Source organism: Oncorhynchus clarkii, chromosome 26 (genome assembly GCF_045791955.1).
Source record: "Oncorhynchus clarkii lewisi isolate Uvic-CL-2024 chromosome 26, UVic_Ocla_1.0, whole genome shotgun sequence".
Lineage (NCBI taxonomy): Eukaryota > Metazoa > Chordata > Actinopteri > Salmoniformes > Salmonidae > Oncorhynchus > Oncorhynchus clarkii.
The window spans coordinates 1,549,579-1,571,131 of NC_092172.1; the positions used below are offsets into that span (position 1 = coordinate 1,549,579).

The 21,553-nt window shown below is 42.5% G+C and overlaps 1 protein-coding gene across 6 annotated transcripts in view; it reads left to right on the forward strand.

The window, feature by feature from the left end:
* The window catches only part of LOC139385206 (dishevelled associated activator of morphogenesis 2), a 228,096-nt gene extending 214,271 nt beyond the window's left edge, over positions 1–13,825 (forward strand). For all 6 annotated transcript variants that reach the window (XM_071130316.1, XM_071130319.1, XM_071130317.1 and 3 more), the window contains 9 exons: positions 58–142; positions 4,569–4,675; positions 5,232–5,320; positions 7,428–7,596; positions 7,797–7,904; positions 8,209–8,269; positions 8,507–8,638; positions 11,972–12,142; positions 13,103–13,825. In XM_071130316.1, the coding sequence (XP_070986417.1) occupies positions 58–142; positions 4,569–4,675; positions 5,232–5,320; positions 7,428–7,596; positions 7,797–7,904; positions 8,209–8,269; positions 8,507–8,638; positions 11,972–12,142; positions 13,103–13,315 (1,135 nt within the window). In that variant the 3' untranslated portion in view covers positions 13,316–13,825. The remainder of the gene's footprint in view (positions 1–57; positions 143–4,568; positions 4,676–5,231; positions 5,321–7,427; positions 7,597–7,796; positions 7,905–8,208; positions 8,270–8,506; positions 8,639–11,971; positions 12,143–13,102) is intronic.
* The last annotated feature ends 7,728 nt before the right edge of the window (positions 13,826–21,553 follow it).

Sequence of the window (21,553 nt, forward strand, 5' to 3'; positions counted from 1 at the left end):
GCTAACTAAATCTCTCATCATTGCTAACTAAATCTCTCTATTGGTCTGTCCTCGCAGGTTAAAAATGAGCAACGAGGAGATCAAGAGGGCCATTCTAGAGATGGACGAGCGGGAAGAGCTAGCCAAGGACATGCTGGAGCAGGTAATTTATCCTCAATAAAAAATAAATTAAAAACAATCCTTTCATGTCTTGATTACACATCTCTTTTGTTATTTGTGTGATTACTTGGGAATGGATTTCCTAAATTAAATTCATTTAGAGATGAATTCCTGGTGATTTAAGTATTTTATTTATCCCCCCCAAAAAAACCAAACAAGGTATTGGCCCTCGGGCCGCCTGTTGCCGACCCCTGCTCTACCAGATCATCAGCAGACTCCATCACAATAATTTACTGACCCTCTCCAGAAGATGCAGCATTCAAAGCCCCTATTGGTTGACCTGACCTGTCATGATATATTGCTTGTTTGTTTGTTCGTTTTTGGTTAAGAAGCACAATGAGATTTCTATTATGAAAATAAGTTTAATGAATTATTATTATGATTATTAAAAGGGTAGTTCATTATTTTACAATTTAATGTTAAATGGTTTCTCACCCATGCAGACCAGTGACCAGGAGAAACTGTAATCCATGGTTTGTTTTTTCTGTTGGGGCAGTAGTTTCTGTTGGGGCAAGTAGTTCCCCTCAGCGAACTCCCCCCCCCCCCCCCCCCCCCCCCCCCCCCCCCGTTCAGCTGAAAAGGTGGCGCAGGGAATTCAAAAATATTCTTTAGAAATATTTAACTTTCACACATTAACAAGTCCAATACCTCAAATGAAAGATAAACATCTTGTTCATCTTGTTCATGTCCGAATTTTTAAATGTTTTACAGCAAAAACAGAACGTTAGACCACCACCAAATCAAAGAAAAAATGCAGCCATTTTTTTCCAGCCCAAGATAAAATCACAAAAGCAAAAGTCATATGACATGTTACACAGTACATTTATGTTTTGTTCGATAATGTGCATTTTTATATCCACAAATCCCGGTTTACATTGACGCCATGTTCAGAAATTCCTCCAAAATATCTGGAGGAATTATAGAAAGCTACGCCAGATAACAGAAATACTCATCATAAACTTTGACTAAAGATACATGTTCTACATATAATTAAAGATACACTGGTTCTTAATGCAACCGCTGTGTCAGATTTTTTTTAAATGTTACGGAAAAAGGCTAACATTGCAATAATCTGAGACGGCGCTCAGACGTAACCGACATGTTGGAGTCAACAGTAATACGAAATTACAACATAAATATTCCCTAACCTTTGATGATCTTTCATCAGAATGTAGTGCAAGGAGTCCTAGTTCCACAATAAATCGTTGTTTTGTTCCATAATGTCCAATACTAGTGTCCAAGTAGCTGCATTTGCTATCACTTTCAGCTCACGTGCCCAAAAACTGACTGCTGGTCCAAGATAACTCGCACAAAAACTTCCAAAATATATATTCCAGGTCGAATAAACTGGTCAAACTAAGTGGAGAATCAATCTTCAGGATGTTATTATCATATATATCCAATAACATTCCAACCGGATCATACGTTTTCATCTGGAGCCAAATGGAACAGCGGTAGCACTCACAGAGATGCGCCACAGGAAAATGGCATTCTGTCGGGACACTGACTATTTCCCCTCCCATTCGGTCAAAGTTCACAGCAAATGCTCCATTACACTTTCTACTGAATGAGGACATCTAGTGGAAGGTGTAGGACGTGCTTCCAGATCCATATCTTGTTGGGAAATAATTTCACTTCTTGTTTGGAAGATTGCCTGCCCTATGAGTTCTGTTATACTCACAGACATAATTCAAACAGTTTTAGAAACTTCAGAGTGTTTTCTATCCAATAGTAATAATACTATGCATATATTAGCAATCTAGGACAGAGTTTGATGCAGTTCACTATGGGCATGCAATTCATCCAAAGTGAGAATACTGCCCCCTATCCGCAACAAGTTTATTTAAATGTTAAATCAACTCAATATTTGGTGTCTGTTAGCTTGTGGCTGTTTAAAGAAAGAACCCATAGTCACAGAGGAAAGAGATAAATAATTCATTTTGCCGGGCAGACTTTTATGCAAAGTGAGTCTTGCGGCGTGCATACACATCAACAAAGAAAATCAGGTTAATGCTTTGCTTCAGGCACAACAACAATAAAACCACGTGAGAATTAAGCCACTTTCTGGCTACATCCCGATTCTCCCCTCTTATCTGAAGTCTGCACATGCACACTCCCTGTCATAGATTTAACACTGGTGGAAACTCCTTCCAAACAATGCTCACACCCATCCTATGCTTTTAAATCCTTTACTGGATGTGTGCAAGTGCACACTTTGGAAGAAGGGTGGAGAATCGTTTTGGCATCTACTTAAGTATAACTCAAAATATCAGACTTAAGATATTTACCTGTATACAGTACCATTCAAAAGTTTGGAGACACCTACTCGTTCCAGGGTTTTTCTTTATTTTTACTATTTTCACAAATCAAAATATATTTGAGATTCTTCAAAGTAGCCACCCTTTGCCTTGATGACAGCTTTGCACACTCTTGGCATTCTCTCAACCAGCTTCATGAGGTAGTCACCTGGAATGCATTTCAATTAACAGGTGTGCCATGTTAAAAGTTCATTTGTGGAATTTCTTTCCTTAATGCGTTTGAGACAATCAGTTGTCTTGTGACAAGGTAGGGGTGGTATATAGAAGATAGCCCTATTTGGTAAAAAACCAAGTCCATATTATGGCAAGAACAGCTCAAATAAGCAAAGAGAAATGACAGTCCATCATTACTTTAAGACAAATTGTCAGTTAATCCGGAAAGAACTTTGAAAGTTTCTTCAAGTGCAGTCGCAAAAACCATCAAGCTCTATGATGAAACTGGCTGTCATGAGGTCTACCACAGGAAAGGAAGTCCCAGAGGTACCTCTGCTGCAGAGGATAAGTTCATTAGAGTTACCAGCCTCTGAAATTGCATCCCAAATAAATGCTTCACAGAGTTCAAGTAACAGACACATCTCAACATCAACTGTTCAGAGGAGACGGAGTGAATCAGGCCTTCATGGTTGAATTGCTGCAAAGAAGCCACTACTAACTGACACCAATAAGAAGAAGAGACTTGCTTGGGCCAAGAAACACGAGCAATGGACATTAGACTGGTGGTTATTTGTCCTTTAGTCTGATGAGTCCAAATTTGAGATTTTTGCTTCTAACCGCCATGTCTTTGTGAGATGCGGAGTAGGTGAACGGATGATCTCTGCATGTGTGGTTCCCACCGTGAAGCATGGAGGAGGAGGTGTGATGGTGTGGGGATACTTTGCTGGTGACACTGTCACTGATTTATTTAGAATTTAAGTTACACTTAACCAGCATGGCTACCACAGCATTCTGCAGCAATACGCCATCCCATCTGGTTTGCGCTTAGTAGGACAATGAACCAAAAAGCACCTTCAGGCTGTGTAAGAAGGAGAGGGATGGAGTGCTGCATCAGATGACCTGGCCTCCACTATCACCCAACATCAACCCAGTTGAGATGGTTTTGGATGAGTTGGACTGCAGAGTGAAGAAAAGCAGCCAACAAGTGCTCAGCATATCTGGGAACTCCTTCAAGACTGTTGGAAAACCATTTCTCATGAAACTGGTTGAGAGAATGCCAAGAGTGTGCAAAGCTGTCATCAAGGCAAAGGGTCTTTATGAAAATCTTTATACTCTCATTGGATAATTCATTCCAATCATTTAAAAGTTAACAGCAGGTATTTTGCATGTAAGTTTAAGTATTTTGATATGTTCACAAATCTACAAAACAAATCTACAAAACTTTCCCAAAACAGTGAAAGAAAACAAAATAAAAACTAACTGGTACACTTACTTATCGGTTGTGTTAAATGAAATTGAAAAAATAAAAATAAAAAAAGAACGTTGTCAAGTATTATTCTTTGAAGAATCTAAAATATGATATATTTTTTGACTTGTTTGTTATTTAATAGTTTTGATGTCTTCACTATTATTCTACAATGTAGAAAATAGCAACAAATAAAGAAAAAACATTGCATAAGTAGTTATGTCCAAACTTTTGACTGGTACTGTACATAACTGTAGATTAAACTATGGCCACACAGATGCATGAACATGGATAGAATCATATATACATTAATCAATTTTGTCAGTCAAAAGTTAAACTCACGTCAACTTGTTTTATGCAGGAGTGGTTACAACACAAAGGCAGACATATTGTGCGTTTTTTGATGGGCAATCATCTCAATTGACCATTATCCGTCTATAAGTATTACTCCCATTAGCTCAATCTGTCATTTTCACACACAAAAGCTGCGGCCTACAGAAAAATAACATGTGTATTTGGGGATGAACCAGAACTATTCTAAACCAGTAAAATTACACAAATGATGATATGAATGCAGGGATGCAAATTCAAGTAATCAATCTTGTATTGCTAACTACATTGACATTTCTTAGATGCAATATAAGAAAACGTGGGTTTTGATTAGAGTTCCTCCTGGGTTTGTGCTTGTGTAGCTGCTGAAGTTTGTCCCTGAAAAGAGTGACATTGACCTCCTGGAAGAGCACAAACACGAGCTGGAGCGCATGGCCCGTGCTGACCGCTTCCTCTTCGAGATGAGCAGGTGAGCTTCGCCATTTTGCTAACACCCCATTTCCAATGAGATTCTATTTGCCTTATATTTTTAACTGTGCTATTTCACAAAAGTTCTGAACCTAAAGTAAATAAGTTTTACAGACAGTATATTTGACATTAGTTATCTTGTTGTTATTAGTCCCACCCTTCATCCCCTCCCATCTATATGTCATAACACCATCTGTATTGGATTTCTATTTGCCATCTATTTTTTCAGCTGTGCTGTGATGCTTCACAAAAGTTAGGAACTTTCTATTCTCATAGTTTCTACAGATTGTAAATTAAAGATACAAATTTTTGCTAAAAGTATTATTATATTATTGATCGATTTGACTGTGACTTTTCAAATCACCCAAGTGTTGCTATCTGCAGCGTTAGCTCCAGGAAAATGTTGCAAGGATATTCTTTGAAGGGAGCATGCTTTCTTTTCTTGTTTTGAAATGATTCTCCCCGGGGACAACATTAACTCTAACTCCTAACTCTTTTTTTGTGTGTTTTTTCTCTCTATCCCGTCCCTTTCATCCCCTCTTTAATCCCACCTCTAGAATTGACCACTACCAGCAGAGACTTCAGGCCCTGTACTTCAAGAAGAAGTTTGCAGAGCGCCTGGCGGAAACCAAGCCCAAGGTGGAAGGTACGATTGAGTAGCTAGTCAAAGACACTCGGGCCTTGTGGTCCTGTGTGGCTCAGTTAGTAAGTGTATGGCCCTAGGGTAATGGGTTTGATTCCCTCTGGGGCCACCCATACGAAAATGTATGCACTCACTGATAAGTTGCTATAGACGAAAGCCTCTGCCAAAGTGTGCTCGTGCATTTGTGAGTGAGAATGTGTGTGTGTATTTGCCTGTGATTTGACTGTGCGTGCTTGTTTTAGAAGTTACCTTAGAGGTTTCTACTCAGGCTTATGACATTAAGACATGCACACTTTAATAACGTTTGAATAAGATATAAGACAAGTAATCCTATCATAACCTCAGAGCCAACTTTTGATGGAGGAAATAAGCAGCCCTTATACACGCTCAGTAGGATTTATTTCAGAACCTCTCCATGACGCCCATGCAGGATGAGGACAGTTTGTGGGTTCTGGAATGGAATGAGGCAGATACTGTACAAGTAGGATTCAGTCATGTAACTATTGACGATGTCTATATTTCACAGAATGTCTGCTTAATACTGCGTCTGGAAGTATTTGGTGATTTGGTGTATTTTGACAATGGCTTTTTAAAATAAATATCACTCTTTGCAGTACAGTAGGTGGCTCTGACAGTGTGAAAAGGTTCTTCTCTACCTTTTCACTAAACCTGATTTTGCTCCCTTCACAATTGTCATTGTCGGAAGTAGATAGGAGTAAATGAAACATCAAGGGGTCAGATTGTTGACGTCTATAAAGCACCTATGAACTGCTTATGTACTTCTTATGAATGTATTATGAAGTCCTTAAGTAGTCTTACTGTTTTCCAAGGCCCACCCAGGACGTTCAGTCCATCAACTGACTTTATAGGAGCTACATATGGTGTGTCTAGCCTTTAATTCCAACCAAAAAGTTCAAGCCAGTGTTTTACAAGCTTCCTCGCAAGAGAACGGATTATAATAATAACAATATGGATAAAAAAATATATATTTTTTACATCGATCCAGCCAGGGACTTCAGTTCCCAGGGGGAAGAGATAGGCAGAGGATGATGTTGTCTCATTTCAAGTATCCCCACCACCACATTGGCTCCACCTGACCTGTGTCGTGTATGGGGTTCAATGCTACCAAACATTCAGATATAAATACGACATGTAGAATAAATACATCCTCTTCTGTCAGATAGAAATGTCTCCTCCATAGCAGAGATGACCTATCTGGAACAAATTTGCACCCTCCTGAACTCCACTCATGTTACTGTATTAATTGTGTTCTGTCTTGGGTTTTTTTCCAGCTATTTACCAAAACAGTGGCGGGATAACAGCCTATGTTGTTTGAGCTGCAGATTGACCTTTTAAAGTGAAGAAAGAGATTTCTGAAGAGATGCGGCCTGTTCTGTGATGCCAACTCTCACTCCAGGGAGAGATAGATTAGGATGGGGATGGCATTTGTTCTACTAGTACTCCGTAGATCTGTATTGTGGTTTTGTTCCTTTTAAGTCAAAGAAACACTCTCTCTCCTTCCTTTACGTCTGAGGATGTACCCTTTAGCTACTGTGGACATCTTGCATAATGATTGTAGTCTATGTATTAGCTATCATGACACGTTGTTATTTTCCCTCTCTCTCTCTCTCTCTCGCTGGGGTTTGAGGTTGAACCCTCAGCTAAGACGTCATGGATGTCGTCTATGGGCAGATCTCAATTGCATACTCCGTGTGTCCTCTCACCTCGTCTCCTTCTCAAAACCCATTAGAGGAGGTCATCAGAGGGGAGGGACTTCTGGCTTTCTTATCCAATAAGTTTTGAGAAGGAGAAGATAAGAGAGGACGCAAGGAGTACGCATTTGAGATCTTCACCATGTTATAGCTATTACAAAAGATTGCAATTGTTCTCTCTCAGCAGAGTTTGAGGTTCAAACCTTAGCTACTAAGGATGTCTTTCGGTGTTGAATGCAGTTTGTGAAAGCTATCACGATGCATTGCAATTGTTCCCCCCCACCCTCTCTTTCTCTCTCTCTTGCTCGCTGGAGTTGAACCGTCATCTACTATGGAAATGTAGTCTTATATGTTATAGCTATCACATACAGCTCTCCCTCAACCCCCCTCTCTCTCAGCCATACTGAGTGCCTCTAAGGAGGTGGTCCGCAGTAAGAGGTTGACTCAGACCCTGGAGGTGGTCCTGGCCTTCGGCAACTTCATGAACAAAGGTCAGCGGGGCAACGCCTACGGCTTCAAGGTGTCATCCCTCAACAAGATCGCAGATACCAAGTCCAGCATAGACAGGTCAGAGCGGGCACACGAGGGGTTAACTAACGGTTGCACGAACGGCGAGGGGTTGTGGGCAGAGATTTGCAGATCAAATGTGTGAGTGTGAGAGGGCGTTTGTAAGGGTGAGAGAAAGTGTGTGTTTCTGTGTGTGAGAGAGAGTGGTTTCAATGACATGTGTGTTCTCTCAGTATCCATTCTAATGTGTGTTGCAACAGGAACATCACCATGTTGCACTACCTAATCATGATCTTTGAGAAGAACTACCCTGACATCCTCCACATCCAGCAGGACCTGCTCAGCATACCTGAGGCAGCCAAAGTCAAGTAAGTACCCACCGCCTGCTTGACACAGATCTAGGATCAGTTTACCTCATACCGAATCCTAACCTTAACCATTATGCCGCACACAAAACTGACCTTAGATCAGTGTCTAGACGCAACTTTATCCTCCTCCACTTTACTGAGGTACCATTCAAAAGCTATTTGAAATAGGGTGCTGCTCTATGGGAGCTCAAGGGAGAGGTTGATCTAGGATTAGATTATGCCTTATTACCCCAATATACTTAACCCATAGTGGGAGAGGATTAAATAATAACTGACATCTGAACGTCTTCCTTTTCTAAACCAGTCTGGCTGAGCTAGAGAAAGAGGTGCACAACATCAAGAGTGGACTGAAGGCTATAGAGACGGTGAGTTGTCAATCATTTGTGTGTCCGCCTGTCTGTCTGTGTGTGCTTGTGATGCGCACCTGGCGACTGTCTCGATGTCTTTACTTACCACACACATTCCTAGGTAATACCTCCCTCACTTAAGAGAAAGAATAAGACATTTTCTGTGCATACAAGAGCGTATGTAACAAAGACTAACAACAGAAAAAGTGAGTGAAAAAGAAAGTGAAATGATAACATCCCTCTCTCCCCCTTCAGGAGCTGCAGTACCAGCAGAGCAGGACGACGGACCGGGGGGACAAGTTTGTCCCCGTGGTGGGGGACTTCATCACAGTGGCCAGCTTCAGCTTCTCTGAGCTAGAAGACCTTCTGAACGAGGCCAAGGACAAGGTAGAAACCGTTAACCTCTCAACCCCTTGAAGTAGGCCAAGGACAAGGTAGTGTCCCCTCTCAACCATAAACATTAATGGCTCCAATACTCTTGCCAAACCAGTAGGAGAGAGAGAGGAATTGGTGGTGGGTAAGAGAGGGAAGAGAGGAACCTTTGTGCATCTTTCCAATCCTGTGTGATTACTAATATTTATATAGTTTTAATTAAATTCCTTTACTTTAGATTGTGTGTATTGTTAGGTACTACTGCACTGTTGGAGCTAGAAACACAAGCATTTCGCTACACCCGCAATAGCATCTGCATGTGACAAATACAATTTGATTTGATTTGACTTGACTTGAACAGGCCGGGGAACCCCGATGTTGAATTTGTTTCTCTCTGTTTATCAGATTTACTACTGTTGAAATGTAGTTGGTCTCCTCTGTAACCTCCTTCTAAGGGAATGAGAGAAAGGCTTTTTGAACTCTGTAGGGGACAAAGGGTTGTAGTGGAATGCGTATGAGAATGTTTGAGTGGGAAGGCAGTTGCTATGTTTTGCAGTATTTTTCGATTATGTGTGTGTGTGTCGGTGAGTCACATGGCCATGAGGACTGATGTGGTATGTGTGCATGTAAAGGATGGAAAGAGGGAGGGAGAAAGAGAGACGGAGAGAGAGAAAAAGAGAGGGAAGGGAACTCGTTGCCATCACAGAGCCTCGTCTGTGTTAACGTCTGTACTCCTAATTATTTGTTCAAGGAGCACTGTAAAAGGAGGGGAAAAATGGTCCATTTAGAACGTCACAGGAAAAGGCCTGAGCCGAAGCACCATTTGCTGCTATAAAACAAAATAACCTCTGTCAGGCCAGACTCTAGCTAACCCGCTTGCCTCGGAGCTGTGTGTGTTGGGGAGAGGATGAGTCAACATGTAGGCAACCCAGTCAGGCTCCTCAATATTCATGGGGGTCTGTCTGTCTGTCTGTCTGTCTGTCTGTCTGTCTGTCTGTCTGTCTGTCTGTCTGTCTGTCTGTCTGTCTGTCTGTCTGTCTGTCTGTCTGTCTGTCTGTCTGTCTGTCTGTCTGTCTGTCTGTCTGTCTGTCTGTCTGTCTGTCTGTCTGTCTGTCTGTCTGTCTGTCTGTCTGTCTGTCTGTCTGTCTGTCTGTCTGTCTGTCTGTCTGTCTGTCTGTCTGTCTGTCTGTCTGTCTGTCTGTCTGTCTGTCTGTCTGTCTGTCTGTCTGTCTGTCTGTCTGTCTGTCTGTCTGTCTGTCTGTCTGTCTGTCTGTCTGTCTGTCTGTCTGTCTGTCTGTCTGTCTGTCTGTCTGTCTGTCTGTCTGTCTGTCTGTCTGTCTGTCTGTCTGTCTGTCTGTCTGTCTGTCTGTCTGTCTGTCTGTCTGTCTGTCTGTCTGGCTGGCTGGCTGGCTGGCTGGCTGGCTGGCTGGCTGGCTGGCTGGCTGGCTGGCTGGCTGGCTGGCTGGCTGGCTGGCTGGCTGGCTGGCTTATTTCTGATGACATCACTTCTTGGATAGGGAAACTGATTCCAGTGAAGTGCTTACTAATGATTAAATAAAGTAATGTCATCAGTGCAGTGAAATGCTTATGTTCCCATCAATCAATGCAGTAAATCTCAACAAGCACAAAATAATCCATAATGTTGTACAGCAGTAGATATATATGTATAGTATGTAAACATTATTAAAGGGATACTTCAGGATTTTGTCAATGAGGCCCTTTATCTACTTCCCCAGAGTCCGATGAACTAGTGGATAGCATGATAGCATAGACATCCAGTCACTGTGCTAAAACACGTTATGATTTGCTAACTTCCATCATACTGGACACAGAGCACTACTTCTCTGCGTAATCAGGTGTGGGTCCTTACTCAACATTGACAGGAGCACTCCAAACAAAACACAATGAGTAAATGGAATGGAATAAACCAAAACCTGTTTCTCACAAGCCTAGGTTGTGCTCTCTGCAAACAATGTTTCCACTCCGACAATGAGAACTGTAAAAGACTGTAATCATAATATATTGAATGCATTAACAGAAATGACGGTAATCAAGCAAACATTGTAGATTAGAAATGATTGGAATTAATGGTAAATGTACTACTAGTGACACTGGTGTGCCATCCCCACTGCCTCCACAATGTCCACTGAGACAGCCATCAATCAATTTTGTGATTTTTTTTTTGCTGTGAAAACTTTTTTTTGCAAATGCTTGACTAAAATATTATTGGCCGACCAACAGCCTATCGACCAGTCGACTAATGGGGTCAGGACTAGTTTGGGAACATGGGTGTGTACAGTCACCTTTCTGTGGTTAAATGCCGTGGTTTTGCGTGAATGCTGCCATCTATCCATTGTTTCTGGCTTGGATAAGTTCTAATCGTCACAGTGGGAACAACATCCTCTAGGCACTTCCTGTTGAACCCAGTCACTGAGTCAGTGTATACATCGATATTTTTCCCAGAGGCGGCCCAGAACATATCCCAGTCCGCGTGATCAAAACAATCTTTAAGCATAGATTCCTATTGGTTCAGACCAACGTTGAACAGTCCTTACCATGGGTAACCACCACACCATACAACCACCTCTCAACATTCTACATTCTTAGCTATATAAACTCGCACCAAGGGGGAAAGGGAAGTGGAACGTCAGGCTTGAACTTTGGGACAAATGTTTGACAAGCTGTCGGGAATGTCGGCTTAATGGGCAAGGGAATCAGTTACAGGGCAGCAGAAAGGGAACGAGGATCGGGACTGGAACGTTACGAGCAAGTATACGGGCCAAATGTCCCGTCCCCTTTCCGAAATCGGAAAGATGCTAACAAGTGCAAAATCACGATTAGTTCAGAGCACCAAAACTAACGCTTCTCATTATCTCACGCATCCCGCCACGACAGATCTATGGTACCATTTATGTTTACCCAGTCTGTCCACGAGACATTATGTGTAGAGGAATCAGGCTGGCTATAAAGGTTTAGAGGAATTTCTTTTTTTACAAATTTACTTCCTACAATTGTTTGCCTCAATTGGGATTTGTGGGAAATTCCACGGTCCATGGTAGAGGTGTATCAATAACATGTATTTCCGAACGTTCCAGCTCTTACGAATTGACCGATACCAACTACCATTGCTAATTATGTTAACTTTATTTGTGCTTACTTTTGAGATCTGTAATTCCAATTACTGGTTAAACTCACACACATAGTACTAACAGGTGTATAGAGGAAAAAACACACTGCACACTGGTGATTCAGATGCTTCCAGCATTTACGTTTCCGTCACTTGACCTTCATTAGGGTGAGATGTGTAATTCCAACATTCCCCATCCCTTCCTCTCTCTCCTTGTGCAGTTCACCAAGTCACTGAAGCACTTTGGGGAGGAGCAGGATCGCATGCAGCCCGATGAGTTCTTTGGGATCTTCGACACATTCCTGGTGTCGTTCGACGAAGCCAGGCAGGACCTGGAGAACATGCAGCGCCGCAAGCAGGAGGAGGAAAGGAGAGCACGCATGGAAGTCATGGTGAGAGAGACCAGGCAGCCATTTAGGCTATAGTGAGACACACAGACACACAAGGAAGGACCTGGAGAATATTCATGACAACAGTCATGGGAATGTGGCTTGGAGAACTGGAAAAGTCTGGGAACAAGACAGACCTCCAGACATCCATCCCCCTGCACTCATGCTTACAGACACACATAGACACAGAACAACCTTGCAGCCTGAGTAAAACCACATCATGTTTATGTAGTGATGAGGATGATGATAAGTATTTTAGTCATATGTAGTAACCTTAAAGTCTGAACTCTGTTCTGCATTTGTTAAAGGGATTCTCTGGTACTTGTATATACTCTTTAGCCAGTTGTTCTGAAAGTTGCACTAGTTAAATAAAGGTTAAATAAAAAAGTGGTCCCTGAAAATTGTGACATGTGCAGATATGTGCACCACGTCATTGCTCTCTCTCGCTCTCTCTCTTTGCGGTGTCCACTGAGCCATTGGGCCCGCCCTGCAACCTCATTGGATAACGCTGGGCAGGCTCTTGCTAGCTGTCACTCAAATGCAAGGGACCGACGCTCATTGGCTAGGAGGCTGGCCCATGTGGAGGGAAATATAGAGAAAATGGCATGGCACAGCTTTAAGAAAACAGTCGCTTTCAAACTAAGGGTTTTGTGGCTAATTGAAGTAAGACGGTAATTATGTTCATGGATTATACATGTATGAACTACACATTGAAACATCTAGCCCAAAGTGGGAGGTTTAAAAATTGTTTCTTAGTCACCAATGTCCCGGAGCATGTTTTTAAGACGTCTGGTTTTCCCTGTGTTTTTGGTTTGTCTGTGTTTGTCATATGGCTGGCTGTTTCTCTCTTTTGTTTTCCCATTAGCACTTCTATCTGCACTTCTGTTCAATGTTCTGTCTGTCTATAACTATGTGTGTCTCCCCCCCCCCCCCCCCCCCCCCCCTTATATCTCTCCCCTATAGCTGAAGGAGCAGCGAGAGCGTGAACGGCGGGCCAAGAAGGGTGGCGCCACGGACGAGGTGGGGGGCGAGTTTGACGACCTGGTGTCGGCGTTGCGCTCCGGCGAGGTCTTTGACAAGGACCTGTCCAAACTCAAGCGCAACCGCAAGCGTTCGGTCAACCAGCTAGTGGAAGGGGGTGGCCGCGAAAGACCGGTCACCAAGGTCAACTATTAATGACACCTGGCCCCCAGGAGTCATAGGTGAAAGGGAGACAACAAACAATGTTGGCACTGTTTTCCTCACCGGTGAACTCTAGAGGTTAAGGGTCAGAGGGTAAGATTGTGGGTGTCGGATTGCCGTTTTGATATAGCAGCCACACAACCCATCAGAAGGAAAGTAGATTTTTAGCTGACGAGACTTGCTCTTCTTCAAAACTCCACCAAGACACCTGACCCCATCTTCAGAAGTGGACTACAGACACTTAAACTGACTGACAGACAGACCACTGTGACATGACTCCCTTTCCTCTTTAGACCGCCTCTCCGTCCCCTTTTGACCACATCTGTCCAGAACTGTGCTCCATGTCTCTCTTTGTCTACCCCCTCTTTCTCACTGTGCTCTTCCACACACACACACACACGTACATACTCTAATCATAATAATTTTATATCGCTCTTCATTACATAAAGGAAAGTTCAAAGCGTTGTAAAGCAAAAACAAACAATAAAAATAAAATAAACATAATTAGAAAGTGCATGGCATGATTGAGGTGGTCAGCGGAAGGAAGAGGTGGTCAAAGGGGAGTGGAAGCAGCAGGCAGCACGTTGTCATCACGGTGTCTCGCCATCCACGCCGTCTATGGATTGGTAGTCGGACTCAATCAGATGAAGTTAGAGTTCCCTAATAGCCACTGGACTAGCTAGCCAACTACTCTTCACTAATACCAAAATGCAGCACCCACTTGGCAGTCACAAGACACACAAAAGTAATTCAAGATTAGCCAGTCATGGTCATCTGTCATCTCTTTACACCTCTGTATTCTGGCTTCTCTCAATCCTCAACATCTGGAAAGTAGGCATAATCAAATCAATACAAAACATGACATACTAGCAAGCTAACATTAGTTTTCTAGCTAGCCAAAAAAACAACCGCCAATTTCAGCCTTTAAAACATGCTGGATTCAGACTATAATAATAAGCTAATAGTTAATTCATAAAACCCAAAGTTTGTAGGGAAAATGCTATTAAAGCAATTAATGACAACTATTTACAAAATTTACAGGAGCTCTCTGCCTACCCGACCTTACGGTGCCATGGCAACCTATTCTATTTGTCCCTTGATGGGTTGCATTGCTCTGTGAGTTTTTGCTATTTGGTGTAATGACTCCTTGAGCCCAGCAGAGGGCAGTGGTTCTCTGTGGAGCCTCCTCTCTTGCTCTGTCTCTTACTCTGGTGGTGCTTATACTAGTTGGTAGTAGCTTTACTTCTTCTAGTAGTGAATGTAAAGACACAAGGAGTACTTCCCAAAAACTGCCAACATTTTTGCAGCAGATGCTTTGCTGCTGGTGTAGGCCCATGCAGGATTTGGGAGTAGAATGTTGAGGTGACACAATGGGGACTTCTGCTCAGGAGACGTGGCCACATCGGCTGCCTTTGGGAACACTCTCTTCCCAAGTGCCTCTACCATATGTGGCATTCCCGAGGACTCACTCCCAGATGGAATTTCACAAAACGAGAGCACAACACTTCCCAGTACAAATACGTGGGAGAGTACCCGTGCCCCAAGTTGACCTTTTACTATTAATTTGTCTTCAACAATTTGAAGAAGAGAAGGATTGTTTCGGCAGTACCCTGTGCCAAAGCAACAGAAAACACTATATACAGTGTTTGTCACAACACAACTGATTGGCTCAAACGCATTAAGAAGGAAAGAAATTCCACAAATGAACTTTTAACAAGGCACACCTGTTAATTGAAATGTATTCCAGGTGACTACCTCATGAAGCTGGTTGAGAGAATGCCACGAGTGTGCAAAACTGTCATCCAGGCAAAGGGTGGCTACTTTGAAGAATCTAAAATATATTTTGATTTGTTTAACACTTTTTTGGTTTTCAACATGATTCCACATTTGTTATTTCATAGTTTTGATGTCTTCGCTATTATACACACACACACATATATAAATACTAAAAGCACTGCAATTAGGAAGCCGTTTATATATTTATATTTAGAAGCAAACGTCCTCTGTCAAGTATCATCTATGTTTCCTAACACATTGATAAAATGGTACATATTCCAATGGTGTTAACGCAATGCATTGTCACTTTTATCCTCTAATAATAATAATGTGCTAGGTTGGTTATACCACAAGCAGCTAACACCATTCTGGTCAAAAGGGTGGTTACTGGTACTAAGATTTGGGGGTCACGATTAAATAATAACAATAATACGTATAATTGAAGGGGCATCCTTTTTCTCGTCTCTTTTCTTTTGACTTTGTGATTTGCGACCATCCCATCCAGTGGGATCTCGGTGTAATTGTAATGTGAGGATGAATGTACACAGCACTTAAAATGGTGAACGATGTATTGGAGTGATCTCAAAGCAAATTGGTAGCTAGCAAGTGTTGCGTGTAAAATAAAATATGATGCGCAACTGACTATAGGACTGACAACAGGCAAAACAGACGAGCGGTGACACCTGTGTTTTTAGCCTGGAAAGACTTCCTCCCTTTGTCCTTCATCCCTTATTCCCCAGGTCCCCATGTATCTTTTGGCGTAAGGGGTCATTCCTCTGACCGTAAGCCAGTGGTTCAGACAACTCCATGGAAGAACAAGGCCACACAGTCAGTTCACATAGTGCAGCCCACTTGGGTATTTTATTTGTTTCCGTTTTGATTTATTCCTATTATCTTGTCATACACATTTCTAATACTTTAGCAGTAGGCAGGATAAAGGCTGCATGTATGTGGATGTTTGGATCTTATGGCAGTCCTGGGGTTGGTCTGTATATGTTTGTCTGAGAGTTTGGGCTTCTGCGGTGAAGGAGGGAGGTTAGAGGGGAGAGCTCCATTCCTGGGGTCATGACTTCTCTTTGCCATGGGGGATTGGCTCCCAGACATAGTGGTTAGGGAGATGAGTCCAAGGGGGTAACTAAACCATACTGTGGTCTGGACTGTCAAATGAAGGGGCAGACATACTGTAAACCTTTTAGACTCAAAAACACCCACACATATTACATAGAAAATAAACATGTACAAATGTACACATTTTGTACATTGAAAATACACAAAAATACAGTCACGTGAGCAGTGCCTGACACATACTTAACCCCGCCCTACTCATTCACACACATAAACCCAGTCAAAAGAAAATTCCTTTCCACTCAAATTAAAGCATATATCCTTAGGGAGACATTGGAGCAGATTCCTGGAGGGCAAAAGCCTGGGAACCCCCATGAAACCATGCTAGGGATCAGAGTAGAGCGGGCCCGAACACAAAAACAAACATGGCCACCGTCCGTCATCCATGTCACAACGCTGGCTCTCTTCATGCTGAGGCCGCGTAGCACAGGTCACCACTTTTCCACATCCATTGAACTCAAGTCGAATTAGACATTGAATCTCATGAAGTTAAATGAAGATAAGGCACTTTTCAATAATTGACCATTCATTGCACAGGAGGCCGGTGAGAGGAGGATGGGTAATAATAATGGCTGGAATGGAATAGTATCAAACACATGTTTGATTATATTTCGTTCCAGCCATTATATGAGCCCATCCTCCCTAATTAAGGTGCCACCAGCCACCTGCGGTCCAGTGCTAGAAAAGTTAGGCAATATTATGGTTATTCTTAGTTGATTACATCTGTTGTTCTATGATGGCCCCACCTGTTCTATGGTGATAGTTATACAGTATGTGTCCATATGTGAGGGGCCTAACAGTGCAGTAAGAGGATTGGCTTTTAAGGGTAAATTGGACACATTCTGTGCTAATCTCTTCGTATGTGTTTAACCCTCCCTGGTGAATGGAGGAAGGCAGTGTTCAAGACATGCTTATTCTACACCCAGGAACTGAGGGGGAAAAGGCAGGTCTGTCATTCTAATAGAGGACTAAATGGCGTGCCACTTCATATAGTATATTAACATGCGGCTCAATACTGCCCTATCTAAGCTTTAGAGACTGGACACTGGGTTGTGTGCAGTAGGCACGAAATGGAAGAAAACGCTCTGAAGCAGAGTGAAACATGGAGGTTCTAGCTGGTTGTACCTGTCCAATGAAAAACACACATTTTTGTGAAAAACACACAACCCATGTTGCAGTTTCGAAGCAGATACAAGTCAAACGGGTATCCGGAGGTAGAACTAACAATCACACTGATCTCAAAATGAAGCAGAATCATCAATCTAATGGCATCACTGATGTAATAAATACCATGGGAACAATGAGAAAGAGGGTGTTATTTTGGTTTTGTTTGATAAAACCAATTTTATGACAGTCCCACATGTATCTTAAACTAGACTGTGACGATTGCCTGTATTGAAGGCGTAACCAGCTAACAGAACTTAATAAACTCTCTCTTGTGGAAGACAATCTTGTAAAAACCTTTGAAGTGATGTTGGGGATTTCCAATTGGGACACTGTGTGGCACACATCCCAAACAGAGTGAATTGATACAAGTCAAGTCACTGTCTGGTGGCAGTAGTCATTTTTATGCAGAGTAAGCATTTTACATTTTAATCGTTTAGCAGATACCCTTGTACAGAGTAACTTAGATAATCCCACAGCACCCCCCCCCCCCACCCCCCAGGTTGTCCCACCTAGCTATCTTAAGATGAATGCACTAATTAAGATACTCTTTGAAGCGGTAGGGTTTTAGATGTTTTCGGAAGATGGGAAGGGACTCTGCTGTCCTAGCTTAAGGGGGAAGCTGGTTCCACCATTGGGGTGCCAGGACAGAGAAGAGCTTGGACTGGGCTGAGCAGGAGGGCCAAGAAACCAGGAGTGGTATGTAGTGCTCAGGGTTGGGGTGGAGGGTTTGAGCATAGCTCAAAGGTAGGGAGGGGCAGTTCCTCTTGTTGTTCTGTAGGCAAATACCATGGTCTTGTAGTCGATGCAAGCTTCGACTGGAAGCCAGTGGAGTGTGCGTAGGGGAGGGGTGGTATGGGAGAACTTGGGAAGGTTGAACAGGCCGCAGCATTCTGGTTGCAGGGGTTTGATGGCACAAGCGGGGAGCCCAGCCAACAGCGAGTTGCAGTAGTCCAGACGGGAGATGACAAGTGCCTAGATTTGGACCTGTGCCGCTTCCTGTGTGAGGTAGGGTCATACTCTATGGATGTTGTAGAGCATGAACCTGCAGGAGCGAGTCACTGCTTTGATGTTTGGGTGTTGTCCAGGGTTATGCCAAGGTTCTTATACAGTGCATTAAAAAAACATGGGCCCCTCCCATCCTCCTCATCACTACCACGATTCCTCCTCTTAGCCACACTTCCATCTATTCATTTTGGTTCACCTTTAAGTGCCTCAATCTATTTTGGATGTGTTCCTTTCTTGCCACTGGTGTTTTTTCCGGAAATGTCTATGGTTATTAATATGGAACTGAGAAACAAAGTGGATAGGTTGGAAGTGTGCTGAGATTGGATAGAAATAAACACCTGTCTTGGGGTTTTGGATGGCTGAGAACCATGTCTACCCACCCTCTATTCCCATAATGTGTGTGTTATGGGTTGACCTTGTGTTTTGCGCGATGGTGCTTAAATTACCACATCACCCATGTATTATTTTCAACCCAAAATACACCCTATTCCCTTTATAGTGCACTACTTTTGACCAGGGCCCATAATGCCCTGGTCAAAGGTAGTGCACTATAAAAGGAAAACGTGCCATTTGGGACTCAATCAATATGTACAGTGTGTCAGTTATGGTGTTAATTTTGTTTCATACGGGAAACTGGAGTTTCCAAGGATTTAGTCATCTAACCATGAGATTTGCCCTTCCATCTGTGTGCTGAAATCCCTCTGGGGACCCTTCTCTATACATCCAAGGGAATAACAAAAGCTTTAATCTATCAATAATCAATCATCGGAGCTATCACACCGTGAGGTCCCGAAAAAACATTTCTGCGTTATGTCTTTTTTTGGAGAGGGTGAAGAAACGATCTTGTCAGTTAGCACTCACCCCACTCCACAGACGTTAAGTGTTGAACCAAAAAGAAAACCGACTCAAACTTTGTAGTGTTGCTCCCATTAGGAAAAAATATTAAGACCCAACTGAGGGGAAAAATCTAACATTTTGACAACATCATTTCCTCAACATCACTGTATAGTTGGGCATTTAGAGCTATTCTATTTTCCATTCTTTTGGCCTTTTATTTATTTTCATTCTTAGGCGAGAGATTTAGCAGTTGCTACTGGTAACACAGTTCATTGTACAACATTCGTTTAAAAAAAAACTTAAATCAAAGCTTAAATTATTCTTATGCACCATATGACCACAAGTATGTGGACACCTGCTTGTCGAACATCTCATTCCAAAATCATGGGCATTAATATGGAGTTAGTCCCCCCTTTTCTGCATAAACAGCCTCCAATCTTCTGGGAAGTCTTTCCACTAGATTTTGGAACATTGCTGTGGGGACTTGCTTCCATTCAGCCACGAGCTTTAGTGAGGTCGGCACTGATCTTGTCCGATTAGGCTTGGCTTGCAGTCAGCGTCCCAATTCATCCCAAAGGTGTTCAAAGGGTGTTGAGGTCAGGGTTCTGTGCAGGCCAGTCAAGTTCTTCCACGGGGGCATTGTCAAGCTGAAACAGGAAAGGGCCTTCTCCAAACTGTTGCCACAAAGTTGGAAGCACAGAATCGTCTAGAATGTCATTGCATGCTATAGCGTTAAGATTTCCCTTCACTGGAACTAAGGGGCCTAGCCCGAACCATGAAAAACAGCCCCAGACCATCATTCCGTCTCCATCAAACTTTACATTGGCACTATGAATTGGGGCAAGTGTTCTTTTGTGTGGCTGCCCGGCCATGGAAACCCATTTCATGTTCATGAAGCTCTGTAGTGAGTGTTGCAACCGTGGACAGATCATTTTTACGTGCTTCAGCACTCGGCGGTCCTGTTTTGTGAGCTCATGTTGCATACCACTTCGCGGCTGAGCCATTTTTGCTCCTAGATGTTTCCACTTCAAAATAACAGCACTTAAGAGTTAACCGGGGCAGCTCTAGCAGGGCATACATTTCACGAACTGGCTTGTTGGAAAGGTGGCGTCCTATGACGGTGCCACATTGAAAGTCACTGAGCTCTTCAGTAAGGCCATCCCACTGCCAATGTTTGTCTATGGAGATTGCATGGCGGTGTGCTCGATTTTATATACCTGTCAGCAACGGGTGTGACTGAAATAGCCGAATCCACTAATTTGAAGGGGTGTCCACATACATTTTTTTTTATATATAGTGTACTTACTGTACTGAGGGGTATTTTAAAAAATCTACAGTATTATGTGTTTGTATTGTTACATATTTGGTATAGGTATATGTTATTTTGGCCATTGACTGGCAGTGTGGAGTTTGAAGATAACATTTGAGAAAATGTAGCTTGTTGCTGAATGCACTTTTATTATGGGACATTTCCATTCAGACACCAATGTGGGCTACCTATTTGAGCCCCCAGGTGAAAGGGTGCAGCTTGTGATGATTCTGTGGAGATAACCCCCGTTAGATGGAGAAAGAAAAAACGCATGTGAAGTTGGGTACTCCGGCTGGAGTATAATTAGAGATTGAGAGGGCGGGACTTACGACATATGTGTTAGTAGGCAAGCATGGGCATCCCTAGTGGGGATGCTCCAGTTTAGCAAGAGTTTTTGGTCCTCACTTGCTTTGCATCTTGTGGCGTGTCTAGAATGTTATTCCACCGCCACATTTCTGTCTGATTATGCACTTGGCGTTGGCCCACATGCCCAAAGAGGGGTGCACAAAGTGTGATCTTTTGACTTTTCCTTTCATTTTAATGCCTGCAAAATGTTACACATTCGTATTGCTTGAGAAAAGTTGCACACGATTTTAAGAGGTTGTATAATTGTACGGAGTCAGTATTTTTATGGTTGATTTGACAAAACGCTCCACCGAAAAATGGACAGTTCTAAAAATTTTAAAAAAGAACACCGTTCTCGTTTAAGATAAGGTAAAAAGTCCCCAAAAAAAGTACACTGTTCTTGTTTAAGATAAGGCAAAAAGGTCAACAACAACAAAAAGTTGAGGGATGTTCCATTTTCCTGTAAATTGTACCCCTATTTATTTGCCTTACTTAGTTTGCTATATTTTGTATGTATACGCAGCATAACAAAATGTTATAATAAAAATATATAAATAATTATACTGTGGATCTGTGTATGTTGGATAGTTCCCGACTGAATGAGAACCCTATTTCTATATTAAAATCTTTGCTCACCTTGTCATTTTGTAGGGTTGCAATAAACTGTT